At 43.4% G+C, this 18,765-nt stretch overlaps 1 protein-coding gene across 4 annotated transcripts; it reads right to left on the minus strand.

The window, feature by feature from the left end:
- Window positions 1–2,526: 2,526 nt before the first annotated feature.
- SNX5 (sorting nexin 5) lies at window positions 2,527–18,765 on the minus strand. Of its 4 annotated transcripts, none has more exons than XM_051613726.1 (13): window positions 18,647–18,765; window positions 9,970–10,074; window positions 9,395–9,505; window positions 8,781–8,902; window positions 8,331–8,454; window positions 7,638–7,733; window positions 6,979–7,084; window positions 6,815–6,890; window positions 6,176–6,215; window positions 6,002–6,088; window positions 4,883–5,042; window positions 4,051–4,136; window positions 2,527–3,085 (listed from the first exon to the last, which is right to left on the minus strand). In XM_051613726.1, the coding sequence occupies exons 1-13, from the start codon at window positions 18,677–18,679 to the stop codon at window positions 3,038–3,040; spliced, it is 1,194 nt and encodes a 397-aa protein (XP_051469686.1). In that variant the 5' UTR covers window positions 18,680–18,765; the 3' UTR covers window positions 2,527–3,037. The 4 variants fall into 4 exon arrangements, with proteins under 4 accessions (XP_051469686.1, XP_051469685.1, XP_051469687.1 ...); XM_051613725.1 differs by lacking the exon at window positions 18,647–18,765 and adding an exon at window positions 13,816–13,869; XM_051613727.1 differs by lacking the exons at window positions 8,781–8,902; window positions 18,647–18,765 and adding an exon at window positions 13,816–13,869 and having other exon boundaries at window positions 9,395–9,528.

The following is an 18,765-nucleotide window of genomic DNA, read 5'->3' on the forward strand; positions in this document are numbered from 1 at the left end:
CATGCTTACTTCCAGTTAGTAGCAGCATCTGCCTCCATCAACAACACTAAAGCTGGATGCCTAACAAACCTTCATTAACTTGACCAGACATTAGTTTTTTCTTATTCAAATGGACAAAGAAGAACTAGCATCCAATGTGTAAAGCTACACACCAGTTACCATCACAGTGATGATGCTTGTGCCTGGTCTCCAAAGCCAGTTTGCAATCCATAAACCTGACCAAGAAGCTTATAAAGGTAAACTGCTTTACTGATGTGATCATTATATCATCCTTGGGACATCTATGAAATTTTGCTCCCATATCCCCCAACCAACATTTTAAATTAAGACTCAGCAATATTTCTAAAAACTTATTTTCACTTTGATGACACTTGCCTGTGCTGAACTTTGTTCTGCTGAGGCTTTACTCAAGTCCCTGCTACAAGGAAAGTCAGGCCCAGTCACATTACATTAGTTAGAAAAAGATTTGTCTTTCCTTGTGAGCAGACTGCTCACATATGCAGCTAATTTCTTACAAATCATTATATGCCCGGCTGCCAGGTAAGAAAGTGGGGTATGCAGCAGCCTTTCCAGTGCTTCATTTCAACTCTGAGAATAAATGTTGTGCAATCAGTTATGAGCAGCTGTCCCAGCCTGCCACCCACTGGCCTACAGGAATGTGATCTGTGCTGTGAGCAGTATTTTTCACGTCAACACATTTCAGACATTGAAAGCTGACTGCAATGCACTCTGCTGGCATAGCTGACACAAAACAGCTTATTTCAGAGCAACAGTGTTATTTGCAGAGCCTGATTTATACTTACCATTGCTTGAAGTTAATTTGCAATAACTGTTACTACAATGACTACCACAGCAGCACAAAGCCTTAATTCCATCCATTCAATCTTTTGCATACTTTAAAACTGATCAGATAAAGACTTTAATCCGAGTCAAACTATGAGAAGAATTTAGAGTGAAAACATCATGGAAAAGGTCTAAAAGAGTATTTAAAAACAACAAGGGTGGCTCACTTGGAGCTTCAAACGCACTGTTACTGGCAGGGCATAAAGCCCACAACAGTCTAGACCGCTTCTGGAGTAGGGACACAAAGTGATGTTTGTCATGTCAATACTAGCTGCAGCCTCCCTGGGGAAAATGAGAAAGGCCTTTGAACTAGCTTAGGATAAACAGAGTAAGACTTCTTCAGACTCAGCCCAAAGGCAGTTAGGTAGGAGCAACCAGTTTCTGGCTACTGAATTTGATTTGCAGAGACCACCCAGCTGCTGGAGCTAGGGTCAGAAGGACCCAGCACAGAACAGTATTTTACTGTAAAACAGCATAAACAATAGGGGCAGAAGGGCATGAAGCAACCATGGCTTCTGAGAGCAACAGCATACCAGGAGAAACTCATCCAGGCACTGCTGGCACACAGCCTAGGATGAAGCAGCCAGAAGTGAGGACAAGAGGCATAACGTGCATTTTTAGGAAAAGTCAAAGCTTTGCTGCACAAATTGTCCAGCCTGGGGCCACTGGTTGCTCTAGGACCAGTGACTAGGATTTTATGACAGCTGTCACAGGTGACACTACCTGTAAGTGCTCTTCCATACAGGGGCTATATATCCACAAGCAATATGTGGCTGCTGCTGGAACTGAACTACCTGAACAGAAGCTGAGCATAAACTCGAGAAACCTGAAACAACTGTAAGCCAAAAAAGTGTTCCTTTTTACAGCCAGACTGCAGGGTGGTGTGGCTGATAAAAGATGCACAGATCAGATTTTATGGGGTACCAAAGAGAAAAAGCAGTAAGTCATGGAAAAGCAAACTACAGAACAATCCTTTTAGATACTGCCACTGAATTGCCCAATCTCAGAGCTTCTCTGGTTGATGCTGCTTCAGGCAGTGTGCCCAGATCACAGCCACATAGCCTACTTCAAGCATGATTAGAAGTTTAGTCACAAAAAATAAGCAAAGCTCAGATAGTTGTTACTCAGAAAGCAGGCCTTAGAAGTGTATGGCTTGCTGAGCTGTGTGCACATATGGCAAATGACAGCCAGTCTGTATAAAACCGACCCTGGGGTTTACAGACTGAGTTGCTTCAACTGTGACAGTGTGAACCCACCTGGCCATACTAAGTTTAAAGAGGTTTATCTTACAGAAGACTGGCAAGGGCTCTGCTCCCATTAGCCCTGAAATTTTAAACAGATTTATTGCTAGAAGGAAGTATAAAGAAAATATGAAGCACTATAAAGTACCCTGAAGACATTCAAAACATCTACACATATCAATGCTTTTGAAAGCTTTGGTTTCCTTTCTGTGCAGCATACAGGAAGTAAAAGTTTGAGAGTGACTCAAACAGCAACACAACCTGAAGTCCTCACATTTCATGTCAACACCCACACCAAGAACAATACTATTGGGTCAAATATTTCTCCCTAGTGCTCTGAATGAAAAGATCCAGGTGATGAGTCATTTGTCATAGGTCTGTGCCTGAAACCTCAGTTTGTTGTTTTGCATCCCACACAAAATCCTGCCATACAACAAACAGCTTGTTGTATTAGACATCTTTATTTGCAGTATTGCTCAGGTGTACAAATACTGAGTGTAGTTATAGAAATTCAAAATATATTGTAGTAGAAATCTGTCTGGGAAGTGGAATGTTAAGGTATTTACTTTATAAAATTACTATACTTATGTAAGTCACTCCCACTGGCAAGTTTTAAATATATCAGAGCTATGAAGAGACAGATTACTTTATGGTCCTGCAAAAAAAAAGCCTCTGAGAAAACATTTTCTGCTAGATGAATTCAGTCAACATCAATCAATTTCTTGTATTTTACTCATTTTGAGTTATCAGCCAACAGGATGCTTGCTACATCCAGACAATTCATACACAATTTGGCTCTTATTTATACCACAAAATAATATGTATCAACATATTTAAGTATTAGTCAGTCTCAGTGACAATATTTATTTTAAGCTAATGAAGTCAAGCCAATAAGTTGCCCCTGACCATTGAGTGCAAGTGATGCTTTTTTCACATTTTCAAAAAGAGACGCCTTAGTTCTTGAACAAGTCAATACAGCTTTGCAGGAGAGAGACATTGTTCTGGAAAGGAAGAGAATTAGTTTAGATGAGTGTGACTGATCATTTTAATACTGCTTTCCACAATTAAGTCACTTCTAAAATAACAGGTCCATCCTAGGATTTTGTAGCCCCTGACAATGCTAAAGAGCTTATACTGTAAATACAAGCATTCAAGCAGTAAAGCATCAAAACCAGATCACCCAGTCTGCCATATGTCTCTTTGTGCAGGCCTGCAACCATTACTTAGTTTGCAGGAAAGACAGGGGCAAGAGACAGTAGTAATTTTTTTTAAGTGGGCCAAACTGAGCATAAGCCTTTTTTGTGCTACACTCAAGCTTCAAAAGAAGGTGAGGATGGACAGTTACCTCTTCCTGAAGCTTCTGCTGTTCTCTAAGTTAGCAGATACTGTAACCTGCATACACTTTACTGGCAGTACATGGTGTGGTCCCTGAAGCCTACTTCAAGCCTGCTCAGTAAGGCTTGGCAGAGACTGCTACTAAGCCAGTGTTCCCCTTCACTGACAAGCCAAGTGAGAAAAGTTAACAGCTAGATCACAAGCTTCAGGATGTGCTCTCACAGCACTGAGGAAGACTTGATGCAGCAGCTGCCTCTAGGCACAGAAGGGGTCAAATCCCACAGATGATGCTACCTCACAGGAGGTTAGGAATGCCATGGTGTACTACCTGCAAAACTGGGATTTCTCACTTGCAGTGCAATAGGTTGGTGTCCTAGAAGCAACAAGCTGAAAACAGGCTTTCTGCATGGGACAGATAAGACTGTCACAGCATTTGTTCTTTGTATGCATTATTGTCAGTTTGACTCAGGATCAGCACCTATACCTTTTCACTTCCTTTCCTTCCCACCTTCAGATCTCAGCTGAAGAGCCCAGCTGTTCAATTTCCCACTTCTCAGTTTCAACAGAACTCAGCAAATCCTGCAAGTTACACTTCTCTCAAGCTATGCCTACTAAATTCCCAAAAACACACCTTTGCATGTTTTATTTCCAGTTCTGCCATTTCAATTAGGTTTTTGCGGAATGCTGCTATTCTCTTCTGTTTGAAGCTCATCAGTTCTGCAGGGAAGAAAAAAGACAAGACAGAGGTACCAAGGGCAACTGAAGTGGCAGTTACACCTCTTATTTTTTACAAATTCTGTTGTAGAGCTCTAGTTACAGTATTTGACCACAAAAAGGTTCAAGAATTAGTTTTGCTGTTTCTAGCCAGAAGATGCATTTACCACGTGACACTGACATATTGGTGAGGAAAAAGACAGCTTGTCTAATACAGACATGTTCTGTAGGAAGACAACTGGAATAAAACAAGTAAGCTACACAAGCTCTGTGAGAACAAAGAACATTTAAAAACCAAGAATATTAAAGGAGTAGCATGTGTACCACAGAAGCATGTTTCCTCTGTTTTATATCATCCAAAGACATCTACTAACAACCAGTATTTGAAACTCTGTATGAGACACTCAGCTGTACTGGAACCGAGTAAAAGCCTGTTTGCACAACTCTAATTGAGCTAATCAGAAGCATAAGTAGATACCTTCAGGTGGAGGTGTACTCAAAGGTTCAGTCTGAAAAGCAAATACTAGGGGCTTGTAATTAAGCTTGGCCTAGTACTGACATTGCTTTGATTTAGACAGTCATTCTTAAAATCATTCAGCTGCAGTAATTTTACAGACACCTATACTGCCCTTGGGATGTCCAGATTACTTGCTTCAGGAGCATTCAGAAGCTTTCAGTAGTTGAAGGTCAGATGGAGAACTGGACTGCATTAAGATCTGTCTTCAGCATAAACACAAAGCCTGTTTTACCTTGTTTTGCAGATTCTGAAATCTTTTCAAACTTCTGACAACAATCCTGTTGATGTGTCTCAGCCAGTCTGACATCTTTGCTCTTTAGTCTGGCTTTATCTAGAGCTTTGTTTGAGTTTTCATAGTCAACAAGAGCCCTTGTACGTCTGTACAGAAGATCCTGAAAGTAAACAGAAATAGTGCAAAGCCTTAAGAAGACTACTTCCCAAATTGAGGTTACATCTACCCTAGCAACGGGAGCTTTCACTTCTTTCAGCACCAGACCCTGCTTCTTCCAGCAAGCCATTACAACCTGCTGTGCTCTTAGCATAGCAACAGGAGCCTTCCATCAGTGCACTATCAAGTATTCAGGACAGACTTCTGCCTTAGTCAGGGAAGTCTGAGGACTGCTGCAGGCATTGCTTCTTTCCTTAAAGTAGCTTTACTCTTCTATAAGATGGTCTTATTCACTTAGGAGTAATAGCACCTTCTGAATTCCCTCCATCTACTTGCAATAAGTTTGACACAAGAGGTAATACAAGTCTCAGTGCCAATTCCTTTCTAATCTAGCAGCAGTATAGACTTGATGTCTAAATAGCAGTACACCACACAGAGGAAGCCTGTACTGACCCCCTTGCCAAGTCAAGTACCAGTTAGAAAAGTGTTGCTGGCAAGGCTTTTGCACTCACATCAGCTTACTAAATCCCTCTTGGCACTCCCGACTCCAATAGCCTTCACAAGCTACCATATATTAATTATAAAGTTCCTTAGCAGTTAGGATTTACTTCAGGATTCTTATTTCATTATCACTGATTTTACTGACAAGTCGCAAGTACTCAGGCAGTGGAAGGGTTAGAATGTTGCTGCAGACCCAAATTCAGTTTGCTCTAACTTAGAAATCTCATTAGTCCTTCCTCTCTACATGAGAACAAAAAACCAGCTGGAGATCTTAAACAGACCTCTAAGTAGGCTGGACTGCTGTTAGCCAATATATAGTTCCTATGTTCTGCTGTGGTTTAGGGGTACCATGTTTCTTAGGCAAAAAAAAAGGGGTCCACTCTCCTGTTTTCTTAAAGCCCAAGTAATACCATGAATAAGTCATGACACACAATACTGTGCTTAAAAAATAAAACTTCTCACCTTAGCAGCTTCTATATTAAGCATGTAGTATCTCAGCAATTCAGAGAGCTTTAAGTCTTCATCAGATGAAACTCTACTCTCTACCTTCTGCAGAAGAGATCAGATAGTTGGTACGTAACGGGAAACAGCACCATCCAGACTCATTCTTTTTTTACTCCCCAAAGCTTCTCTTACCCTGAGTTTCTCAAAGAGCTCAGCAACTTTCAACAAGTACCTAGGGGGAAAAAAATTGCATAAAGAAGTTTTAGATACTTCTTAGTCTGATAAAGGCTTGGATCAACTGACAGGAAACCAAAGAACTGAAGGCTGGTGTTTACTCCTCCATACCACCCCAGACAACAAGCTTGAAAAAAAACTTGGGTCTAGACAGGTCACCCTCAGAAAAGGTGACTATGCTTCCACAGCTTTAAAAACCCTACTATTCTGGAATTTCAAAGGTCCATAAGACACAGGCCTAGTGTAAGCTGTGGTTGTATTTAACAGCACATTAAAACACAGAAACTTTTTCTCCCATATTTTCTGGAGTCTGTGACCTGAAAAGAGTTCAAGGAGGCTTCTGTTTAGAAGCAGCTTTGATGACCAGCACAATTCAGCTCTAGGGCACAGCTAGCAAAAGATGAGCTAGTTATATCAGATGCAATTGATAATTTTAGGCCTGTTACATCAGGAGCAGCATAGGAAAGAAAGTTTCAATACCACTTGCTTGAAATTTGAGAAACTCAAACCAGCTATGACTCAATCCTCTGGATTTTACAGAAAGAACTTGATAGTCCCAGACTCAGGATATGTTTATGAACAGTTAGAATTGCTTACTTTTTGATAACTGTAGGTTCTTCTAATGCCAGGCTGTTCAAGCAAGCTGAAGTATAAATATAGTCATCTGCAACATCTGCAAGAACAAGACAAGGTTTTCAGGCTGATATCAGCAAGACTGCAAGGTCTTTAGAAATGTCTTTGAAAAGACATAAAAGATTCACTTTTATGAGATCTTGTCATCTTATCTGCTTTTGCACATGCATCCTTGATTCTGTTGTAGTAGTTTACAAGAAAAGTCTTCTCTTGCTCAAAAAACTCTTCTACTTCCTGAAAGAGAGTATTACCTGTTAAGTCAGTTACATTACTGCAAAACACAAGCTCTTCCTTATTTTGGGAAGGGCCAAAGAAATAACTAGCCACATGAGCCTTAAGCCCCTCAATCTCTATTGAAGAGCAGAGTTCAAGACAAGACCCTGAGCCAAATTACAGGAGTTTTTCATATTTGCCCTCATCTAGTGCAAGCAGAAATCCATAAATCCTGTTTGTTCAGAGCTCCAAAGTAGACAGAAACCATAAGCACACTTGCTGAAGGTGTAATTCCTTCCTCCCCACCAATATCAGGTGCTAGGCAACACTTCTGCATCCACCTGAAACCAAGTATACACTTACATTTTTAACAGTCTATAGCTTCAATGTCTTATTTCTATAGAAGTGAAAATTAATATAAGATACTCCACCCAACTTGGGACAGTAGTAATTAAAAAGGTTAGCATTAGTAACTGAGGCTCACTCACAAAGCCTGAAGCAGACAGAACTAACTTCCATAGAGCAGGGAAGCAAGAAATAATCAAGTTTAGGCTCAGTAGGAGGTAAACTTTACCTTGACTCCAGAGAACAGGACTTCATCAGCACTCTTCACCACACTTTTTAAAAAGCCACCAAACATCTCCTTCGTGTTCTTCCTCCGAACACTCAGCTGCAACAGAGGCCAGGAAGCATTGAAGTCATTCCCAAGCGGAAAAACGTTACTGTTTTAACATTTGTCTTGTTGTAAGTTCATTTATATCTAGCATATGACAGAGCAGGCTGATTTCCAAGCTGTACAAAGATGGAGCATGTAACAAATGGCTTCACTTGAACTTGTTCAATTATTCTAGACCCCAGATTTTTCCCATTCCCAGAAACAGCTGAGTTTGCCTTTACATATTTTGGATCACCATCCATCACTCCTAATTGGTGTAACAAAACAGATGCAGTACTAGCTTTAATATGCCTTTATTCCTCCAGTTTAGGACCATGCAACACTGCACAGGTACACCTGAACCATACTTGTTCCTAAGATGTCAAGACATACAAAGTTGGGTTCCCAACCCACATGGTTAGGTTTAAGAATTATAGCAGAAAAAAGTCTAAAGGTCAGGCTTCCATCCTTTAACCATCTGACAAAAGTACTGGCAGTATCTGCCAGCTGATGCTGCTTATTGATTTAAGTAACATTCTGACTACGCCCAGAAAAGTGACAGCACTCCTAGCATCTTGCCTCACTCTGGAAGGAGAAAAATAAGTGCCTTACATCCTGATCATACTCCAGGAAAACATGAAAATTGCGATCTTTGCTGAGCACAGGATGAGAAGAAATCCGCTGAAGGAAGATCTCATGTGATGATACAGTCTTCTTGAAGACAGCGAGGTATTCACTGAAAGGAAAGAACAGACTGAGCTCCTCTTTTACTGTGTTCTTCAATAGACATACAATGGCTTTAAGTCTATTCAGTGAAAATATTCAACAGAATGCTTCTGAAATAGATAGCTAGTGATAAAGAAGCTATTTTCAATTTCTTTACCTAGTACATTTTCCAGTTTGAGAGAAATTTCTGGCAAAACCTCAGCTCCAGGATTTTAAAGATTAAGCAGCAACAAACACCCTTCAGAACACTCACACTCAGATCAGTTACCACCAAATAAGTTGCTCCCCCAGGAAGCTTCTAAGTGCAGCTCTTGGCAGTAGACTCATTCTACTTACGCTTCTAGCTCTTGCTTCATTTTGGCAAACTCTTCTTTTGTCATAGACACTTCTCCTTCCCCTAGCTTCTGCATCTTCTCTCGGGGACCATCAAAGTCAGGCTTTGAAGGTGCTGGAGGTATCTAGCCAAGTAATTGGTTAATGATAGATGCTAGCAAAAAAAAAATTGCAAAATCACTTCAAGCTTTCTCTGGAAGAAGGCCCTTTTCCCTGGTCGTGGCAAGCCAGCAAGGCTCTGGACCTACAAATTTTAGAGGCATGTTGATGTCTAGGCCCCTTTTTGCCCCTCCCAGCTCTGTGCTACCCCTGCTCCAGGAGGGAAACCAACCAAGAGAAACAGCTTCTACAGTCCACCCCTTAGCCAGCCATCTTCTGTGGCCCACAGGGCCTCCCCTAAGGAATCACGATAGAAAAGAAAGACTATAACTTATAGAGCATTTCACTGCATTATCTTCAGGCAGATATAATACCACCACAGAGCCAGGAAATCTCAGAGCATTAAATTTTTTTTTTTCAGCTCCAAGCTTTATGAAAAGTTCACACAGAGCACTACCACTCAAGCTGTTTGGAAATTAAGGTATTGTTTAGAGTTACATTTTTTAGGAAGTACTTACAATGAGTCCTGCATACTCTTCAGTTTCAGTGAGTGTATCGTGCAGCCACACAAAGTCTTCATGCTGCCTTGTAACTGAAAACTCAGGGCTTTGAAAAGCTGGCAGTGTAGTCTGGAAGAAAAGATATAGAAGCCCTACTGTTTTGTAAATTAGTGCTTTTAGAAACATTGCTGTCCATTTCCAAAGGAAGCTATTTTGCCTAGTAAGAGCCTCGCCTACTCCCTTTTAGCTGAGCTGGCACTCATTTGAGAGCCTTACTACTAAGGAAACTATTTGAAGAGAAGGCACTGTTGTGGAACACCATTAATGCAGTTTATTTTGTGAAGTTTCACAGTAGCTGGTTTCCCCACCTCCACCCCCCCAGCCTTCTGGTAGGATTCCTCAGAAAAGCCAATTAAAGAGTGTTAAAGTCTTAGGAAAGCTGAAGTTTCTGCAAATACATATCCTCAGGCCACCTTTAAGTGGAAAAGCTCCATCTAATTAGATTTCCTTCATCTTTACAGATATTTGTACTGCAAACACACAGATTACTTGAATAACATTTATGAAGACCACTTTTGACTCCATGATCTTACCTTAGTATGCACAGTGAACTTCACTCTGTCCTTTTCACTAAGGGCATCAGGTATATCAATTTGGAGAGAAGGATCAACATTCAGGTCTACAGATACAGACCTCAGCTGCAACAGAATTCACAGCATAAGTCTCAGTCAAGCACCAAGTAGATTTAGCGAAGCTAGGCTGGTCATCAACTGTCAACAAGAACCACATTGCACTGAACAGCTGCCTCCAGAAACAGCCTTGACACTACTACCTGCACACCACTGTGACAAGTCTTCCCTACTTAACACAGGAAAGGAAAAAGACTTAAATCTGAAGAATCAATTGTTATGAATTCACACTAGAGGTATTTGGGGAGTCTCTTCTCAAAAGAAGCATCCTCCTTCCAGTACTCCTCCAGCTTGTTTATTCAGAGCACACTAGACCAAAGCCTATTATGCCATTCAGAAGACAGCAGTAACCCTAGTAGTCTTATTATCCTGTGCCTCCACATTATGTGGCAGGGTAGCTGACCTCAGGGAAAAATTAAGTATGAAACCTCTTTAGGCTCCGATAAAGTCTAAGAGCCAACTGTCTGCCAGAAACTGGACCAAAGCCCAAGAACACTGTGGCACTAACACTGCATCTGTTTAATCCTATTTTCAGGATACCTGGCACAATGTTATTCCTTGCTGCTGGAATGCACATTTGCTGTTAAATAAAGCCCCAATAAGCTGGCAAAAGGACTAGCCTCAAAGATATGTGAACTTGGCTATGCAGTTACAAGCAATAAATAGCTTTTTCTAAGTCTCTTCCTCTCCTAAATCCAGGTCTTGTCTTACCCTTTCTAGATAGAGCTTTGTGTCTAGCAACATTTTAATGTTATTTGTTTCCAATTAGAGCAGCTAGGAAGAGGTTTCTGAGCATGTTATGTGAGGAACCCTTTGTAGAAGACCTCAAAGCATACCAGGTTAAATAAAAGCCAGGCTTGCCTTCCCAGTACTTCAGAGAGGCCTCAACCAGAGCCACCATCCTCCTTTGGGAACTTCATTCCAACAGCCTACACCCAGAAAACAACGTCAACCATACTTGAACTTTTCTAGAGCAGTGGAACAGCCTTGTTGACTACACATCACTAACATCCTCAAGTGATAGTCCTACTGAAATTCCTTATGATTTGAACTTCCTTTATCAAGCTGTACTTCACAGCTTGTAACCAACCATTGAAGACAAGTGGCTTCAATGCCCCACAGGACCTCAGAAGCAAGCGAAAAAGTTCATGCATACCCAGCCTAAATTACTGAGATTAATACATAACCCAGTTCTTACATCAAGTAGATTAAGGTACTTAGATACCAAGGAATCAACTTCTGAAAACTATTAGACACTAGTGATCACCAGCTTCAGTCATCTATATTGCAGAAGCATGCAGTAACCTTAGTATATAACCTTATGGTGGTCCCTGTGCTATGAAACCTGTCTTCTAAGAGGCGCTCCCCTTCAGAGCCACAGGCTAACTAATCATTCCTATCTTCTGTATAACGGAGAAACTACCAGAGATCAAGGTCACAACACAGGAAGTTTGGTGAAGAGTGACTGTCAGACCCAGGCTGAATCCTGAGATTATCCTTTACAGAGAAAAATTCTTAATGCCTTCCCAGAAAGGCAAGCTACAGAACTGGGCTACAACCAATGTTGTTTTACCACCCTGCAGGTACTAGTGCACAGACCCCATCAGCCAGGAGCTTGCCCCAACCACCTGCCAAGCACAACAAGTTTCAGCACCAAAGCCCACAAGCAAAGGATGCCAGACAGCATCTGAGCAATCCGGTGCTGCCACAGACAGCTTGAATGCTGCCTTAAGCTTCTGTAAAGCTGCATAAGAACTGCTGAGAGGTTGCCCTTTAGAAGGTGAAGCTTTGCTTCCAAAAGCTTTGGAAACTCCCTCCCCCTAGTCTGACCATCTGTGTACTGCAGTCTGGATCTGGTAGACAACAAATCTCCGGCTGCCTGCAGAGGACACAGCTGTTAGGTTAAGCATAAATTTGCCTCCCCCCAGCCTGCCCCTTACCTAGAGACCCACTACCACTGATGGTTACTGCTGTCATCAGGCTCTAACACATAAGTGAGGGATGATGCCCCATTCACCATACCCTCATCCTTCTAGCCATGCTAGAAAAACTTCTGTATGCTGCATACTAGCTGTTAGTTACAGTTAAAGGGAGGTGCTTTAGCTAAGAGATACATCTCTTTTAAGCCTTGTGACTATGAAAATATGCTGTATGCAGCACACTGAGCTTCCCATTCTGACCTCTGTAGGACAGAAGGCTTTTATTCCATCCCAGGTATTGCCCTGGCAACAAGCAAGGATGTTAAGCTTACAGAGCATGCCCTGGAACACAGTTCTTAGCAGTCCCAGCAGTGCTTATGTGCAAGTGGACATGGTGGTACCCCAGACACTACAGGGATTTCAATAGGACAGTTGCTTCTCTCCAGTCACCTTGTAGGACAGATCACTATACCCCCCTACAGGCATTTGGTTCTGGGACTTGCTAGGAAGGCATCAACCAAACGGCACAAAGGTGCATGGTTCAGCAGTCAATGACACTGGTTCAGAGAGAAGCTGCCCCATTCAAACACTAGAGAAAGGATAGGTAGAAGGCCACCATTCAGACACGAGTCTCCCTGGAAGCACAGCTCACTGTCTGCTGCCAACTGAATGAAAGGCAAGCTAGTCAGTGTTTCCCAGGCAGATAACACCAGCAGCCAAAGCAGCAAGATACCGACCCCAGTGTTTTGCATCCTGCTCACTTATCTCCACCATCCAAACAGGATCAGCAGTGCTAACAATATGAACTGCTGAGTCTAAAAATTACGATAAGCCAAAGGAAACTGCTTCCTCCCAGCTAAACTGAGTAAAAGATCACACGATTCAGCTAGTCCCGAATTTGTGAACTTTCTTATTGAGTCTTGTGGAAAAAGTAACCCATGATTAGATGCTGTCCATACACTCCTCCATGCCTAGCAGTTGCTAGCACAAGAGATTGGCAGGCATCGACAAGAGATGGTACTACCTTGCTAGTTTAAAGCAGTTCAGGTGTCATGGGTGTTTTGCCCTTGCACTAGCACCATAAACTGCAGAGGTAATGGGGCAAGAACACATACCCTAAAGCTTCAACAACCCCCAGGAATGCTACTGCAGAAGAGCTTATTGCCCCAGCAGGGTCTTAATTACACAGAAGCAACTGGGAATCAGAAGCACTCAGGTGTGAGCTCCAGAGATATATGTGCTATATCTATAGGGCCCAAAGTGTGAGATCAGACCAGAAACAGGACAAGGGTCAAAAACACTCCTATATAAAGTGGTGGGATTCTGCTCCTCAGGACTACATGAAGTCATTTGCTAAAAACATCTTCTCCTAACCTAAACATTTGCTGTAGATGTATATGGTCCAGCCTACACCTGAAGGCCACTGCAGGCTCAAACATCAAGCCTATCAGTGCCTGAAGACAACACAGGATTATCACCACCCTTCAGGACCCTGATCTTCAATGAAGGACCTGCAGTCATATGAAACAGAGGATTATAAAAACACTGGTCTGCTCTAGTCCTGTGAAGGTCACTGTGGGCTCCTAACTCCAGGTCAGAGACCTTCAGGATTACACAATCACAGGAGTAAGACTCAGACTACAAAGAGCATTCACACTGCCTGACTTCAGGAGGACAGAGTGCTTTGCTTCCCTACAGGAAGTGCCAGGGCAGCATTTCTCCGATGAACTGGAAGCAAGAAGCCCTCCTCTTGTTATCACAGTACTATAAGGCATTAACCCAGTGCACCTGGAACAGATGCTCCACACCAACCCTTGGCCAACACAAGTACCTGCTCCTGCAGCATTAGCAGCTCATCATTCAGGACCATTCATCGTACCATCCCTCCTACATCCAACCTACAATCAGAAATGAGGATTAACTTGCTTATGGTCACATGAAGGCTGTGCAGAGCAGAGGAATTAAACTTTCATCCTCAGGCCCCTTTATCACAGCAGGCACTCAATCCAAGACCTTGCCAGGAAACTACTCCATCTTAGCTCTCTGGCCTGCCATGCCTGGCAGCTCCTTTTTATCTGGAGGCATTTCTCTGCTAGGACATCATTGCTTCCTCCCTGTGCTCAAAGCAGTGTGCAAGAGAATCGAAGCTTCCCTACTCCAGTTACTAAAAATTAGTCTGTCTTCCAGCACCCTCAGGGAGAAGGGGGGATATAATCCAAACTCATGGATGAGAGATTATTCCTTACTCGGAGCACATGTCCATCCTGGAGCAACATAGTGAGTAAACAGCTGGGGTTGGGCTGCAAACTGAAACACTTGCCCAAATCCCACACAGTGCCCCCACTTTTGCCTCTCATTTCCCTTTCTCAGAGACAGCTTAAGAGGCTTCTGGTTTACAATCACTACAGCAACTGTTACAGCTGCTCTAATGCCTTCCAATTCTAGTTTCATGCCTTTTCTGTGACTCATGTTCAGATCCCTAGGGTTTCTTGAAGATTCAATGAAAACTTTGCCCTGTTCCATAAAGATACTGTCCACCACAACCCTGTGACCTGGAGATTAGCACATCAAGCAGAGCTCTCCAGAATAACAGACAGTCATCATATTAATGTTTCTAGGGTTCAGAACCAGAACACAAAAATACATGTTACAGTACTAATTAGGATATTACCATAATCATCTGACCTGGAAACCCAGCAGCAAGCATTACTACGACCAATCCAGGCAGTTTTACAGCACTTGCTTAGACATATTTAACAAAAAAAAAGCCCAAGAGTTGGATGATTTAGGTACAAGACAGTGAAGACTACCAGCTACCCAGACTTCAACTTGACCTAAACTTGAGATCAAGCCTCACCCAAAGCAAAGACATTTGTGCTTGCAAGAATTCAGTGGAAGGAAATGCCCTCAACCACTGAAGCTGCTCAGTTTTGTTGAGTGGCCTAAACTGCTGCTTTTACAACTACAACCTTTGCAGTTTTAGCATCAGCTCTGGATGACTCAATGTTACTTCTGCATTCTAACAAAAGAATCTGCCAGTGCAAGCAACTGTGTACATCTGATTGCTGGCAAAATAAGAATTCGTATTTGTTCTCAGAGTCAAATTAATCCACGATTTTTCCACGTGGTTGGGCTCCCAGAAGGAGCAAGGAGCTTTTCCACAGAAATTCACACATCACAGCTGCTTACTGTCAGCTATCTTTTAAAAAACCTCTCATCTTCCTGATCACCTCCCTGCTGTCATTCAAGCTACAGCCACAAACAAGACTTCAGTAGTAATTACATCTGCCACTACTCAGCATCCATTACTTTTTACAGAGTAGTCTTTCTAATTAAACCAATTTAAAGTGCTCTCCAGAGAGCACGAAAAGATCATTATGTTTTCTGGCAGTTCATACAGAGTCCTAAGTTCCAGAAGGCCTTATTTCAAAACCCAGGAGTTAACCAGCAGCCTTTCAGAGTATCTGGCCAGCAGATACTAGGGGCATTAGCCACTGGAACTATATTTCAGTTGTACTCAGCACAAGTAGCTTAACTTTCCCATTAATCAAGATCCTAGAAATATGTCTGAAAGTACACTGCACACATGCAGTGGTAAAGAGCCAACACAATAGATGTGAAGCTTTGATTCTGCAGCCTTCATGACAGGCATGCACACAGCCTTCATGTTGCTACTTAAACTATAAAAAATACTTCCCAAAATTGTGATTTTGGACTGTAAAACTCCAGTGAGGCTATGGCTTAATTATTCTACTTAAAACAAAGGAAGAGGGAATAACAGCTCCATTTAGTCACATTGAAATGGCATTCTCACCAACTGCAATGTTTGCCAAGTAAGCAGAATGCAGACTCTATATGCAGGGCACCTGTTGCCTGATCACTCTCCTGTCAGAGGGAACTCTGCATCACTCTCTGCAGAACCCAAGTGGTCCTACACCTTACAGGGGGAGGAAGCTGTAGGAAGGATACTATCACCATCTGAGGATCCTACATCCTAAGCAAAAGCTGTGGCTGGGTGGAGCAAGGGGCACTGGAGAGCTTAGGACACCTCCACACAACCCACTGCTTCCTCAGCTGCAGGGGTCAAGCAACAGCTTTGGCAGTGCAGGTCAAACCCATCCTGCTGCAGCAGTTTGCCTGCAGAGCACAGGCTATGGCCAAGCACTTTTAGCCCATATGCCATCAGTAACATCAAGCATACACAGCTAAAATGGAAGTTGTGCAACAGAAGCAAAGCCCTAAGACACAGCCAACACCTACAAGAACACTGCACTGAGTTCCTGCAGTAAGGCCAGGGCTGGTGGTAGGGAGTCCTAGCAATACAGCTTCACCATGCTCTCTCCACCTCCCATGGATTTGAAATTGTGTCATCAGCCCAAACTGCTAGGCCAGCTTCATGGAAGTGTCCTTGACAATATGTTACTCTTATTCAGTAGCTTTTGCCTTGCTAGCAGCTGACATCCCTACTTGCTTTAGGGCCCAGCAGCATGCAGAAGCAGTTTTCTCTCAAGGAATAAGCAAGATCTAGTAAGCTCACTCTTTCCAGACATGTAGCAGAAGTTGTCTAGCACTGAAAATCACTGTCAAGAGTGGTAACAGCAAGTCCCAAACTATGACATACTTCCCCAACTGTTCTGAGAAAGAAGGGCTGCAATACTCAAGCACAGTATTTTAATCTAGAACAGTTTAACTGCAACCTTTAAAATGCTACCAAGCCACTGACATTAAGAAACACCAAGATATTTGCACAAGCTTAGTTAGCTTGGCACTCCCACAACTCACTTCACTTTCTGAAGTGCTTTTTCCTCCCCATGACTGATTTCCCACTGCACTTCCAATCACCTCTATCTTACCCTCCCTTCCTCTTCCTACATATCCTGATCCTCTGCTGCTTCACCACCTCAAGGTCAGTTTAAGTTTATACTTACCACCGATTCCTATTCAAGGTTAACAACTAATGAAGCTTCCTTTATAGGCATAGGCTTTATCTACTGACCACACAGCAGTTCCATGCTGCTGCTTCCTTACCTAAACAGGAACAGACATGATAGGAGCATTCCTCTCCTCCCCCTTGTTGTTGGAATCCCAAGACAGTCCTACAACCTAAAACAAGCTAGTTAATCTTTGGCCATTGAGCATTAGACTTTAAAGCTACTCCAGCCCTCTCTGTAGGAATATTTTCCCCCCTCCCCATTATGCCTGTCTAAGTTAGAAAGAGCACATAAATACTCAAAGTTACCAATTGCTGCAAGACAGCTGAAACCTTTTCCTCCACCTGCTGGTCCTGCAAGCCTATAAAAAGGCTTTCACTTGGTATTCTCAAACAGCAGACACTTCAATACTACTAGTTTTACATGCAGCAGGACAAGGTTAAAGCACTGGCCAGTTCACAACTCAAAGCTAATAACTAGAAAATACCTGTTCAACAAATTTTTGCCAGTTCTATTGGATCAAGATTGTTTTAGAAGATTCCTATGCTAGAGAAGCAGATGAAAGGAATTTATCTAAGGAGCATTATTCAATGCAGGTCTTTCTCTAGCTCAAGTCAGCTAAAATACATCTTCCAGAAGACCAGAGAAACTTCAGACTGAAAGACTTAAGCACCCTTAACAGCTTAAAAGGTAAGTTATCTTCCTATGAGTTAAGCTTAGCCACAAAACTACATTCAGATACAACAGTAGGAAAATCAAACAGGCAGCTCACAGACTGCTACAGGACTGTTTTACCTTCTATTCCAGGTATATTGGGGGTAGTTATTAAACCAGGCAGACTAGGTAGATCAAGCCAATCAGCTTGTCCATTATGACAAATAATTCTAAGCACTGTCTGCATATACACACATTAATTCAGAAAGTTCTGTTTTAGCTCTTAATTTGGATCTCCTCTACAAAGTTGAGTTTTAACATTGGATACACCCCAGGCCCACTCAAAGACAAGACATAAGCCTCCTTAGCACTTAAAGCTTCAACACTGCTAGAAAGGAAAACCAAGCCAGCTATCAACAATCAAAGGAAAGAGCCATCACACCTGACAGCCCAATTAACACAGACCACACAACCAGGGAGGCTGGTCACAGACACACCAGGCAGCTCACCGACTGAGGAAGGGTAAGTTTAAATGCCTCTAGCAGAAGCGTGTGTAGTACTTCATCAGTAGCCCCGAGCCACAGGTCCTGATGAGCAGGTCCAGCTCCTGCATTCCTGCCAGCAGGCCCAGCTCCCAGGCCCCGCTTGTCACCCCGCTCCCGCCCCGAACTCCGCTCACACAGCGCCCTGCCTAGTGGCAGCTGCCGAGCCCTTCTCCTTCACACCCTCTTCTCCCTTCCCTTGCCCCCCCTGCCTCCCTCCCTAGGCGCTCCTTCCCCAGGAGCAGCTCCCCGCGCCCGCCCCGGGCGGCACCGCCGGGACCACCCGCCCTGCCAGGGAGGGCCTCGGGGGGGGGGGAGCAACCAGCGCGAGGGCCAAGAAGCCTCATAACTCAAAACACAACCCCTAAAACGAACAAAACCAAAACCAAAACCAAAACCCTGTCGCGGCTCCGGCAGTGCCGGGAGAAGAGGAGCGGGCGGGGAACTCCCCCCCCACCCCTCCGGGCCCTCAGCCCCCCAGGCACAGCCGCAGCCCCGAAGCCGGGCCCGGGCCGCCGCCCCCCCCTCACCTCACCTTGCTCTGCGCGTCCTCCCGGAGCAGAGCCATGTCTCCCGGGCACGGCCAGCCGCCCAGCCCCTGCCCCGCCGCCGCCTCATATAGGCCGGGGCGGAGCCGCCTCCCGGCGCCGCGGC

The sequence above is a fragment of the Apus apus genome, chromosome 3, assembly GCF_020740795.1.
Source record: "Apus apus isolate bApuApu2 chromosome 3, bApuApu2.pri.cur, whole genome shotgun sequence".
NCBI lineage: Eukaryota > Metazoa > Chordata > Aves > Apodiformes > Apodidae > Apus > Apus apus.

Bases quoted from the DNA above. Each gene is read 5' to 3' on its own strand.
- SNX5 (XM_051613725.1), bottom strand. From the start codon at position 13,854: ATGGTCCTGAATGATGAGCTGCTAATGCTGCAGGAGCAG. The intron at 8,903-9,394 runs GTAAGTACTTCC...TTACTTGGCTAG, and splicing joins AAGAGTATGCAGGACTCATT to ATACCTCCAGCACCTTCAAA. The intron at 6,089-6,175 runs GTAAGAGAAGCT...TCTCTTCTGCAG, and splicing joins AGCTCTTTGAGAAACTCAGG to AAGGTAGAGAGTAGAGTTTC.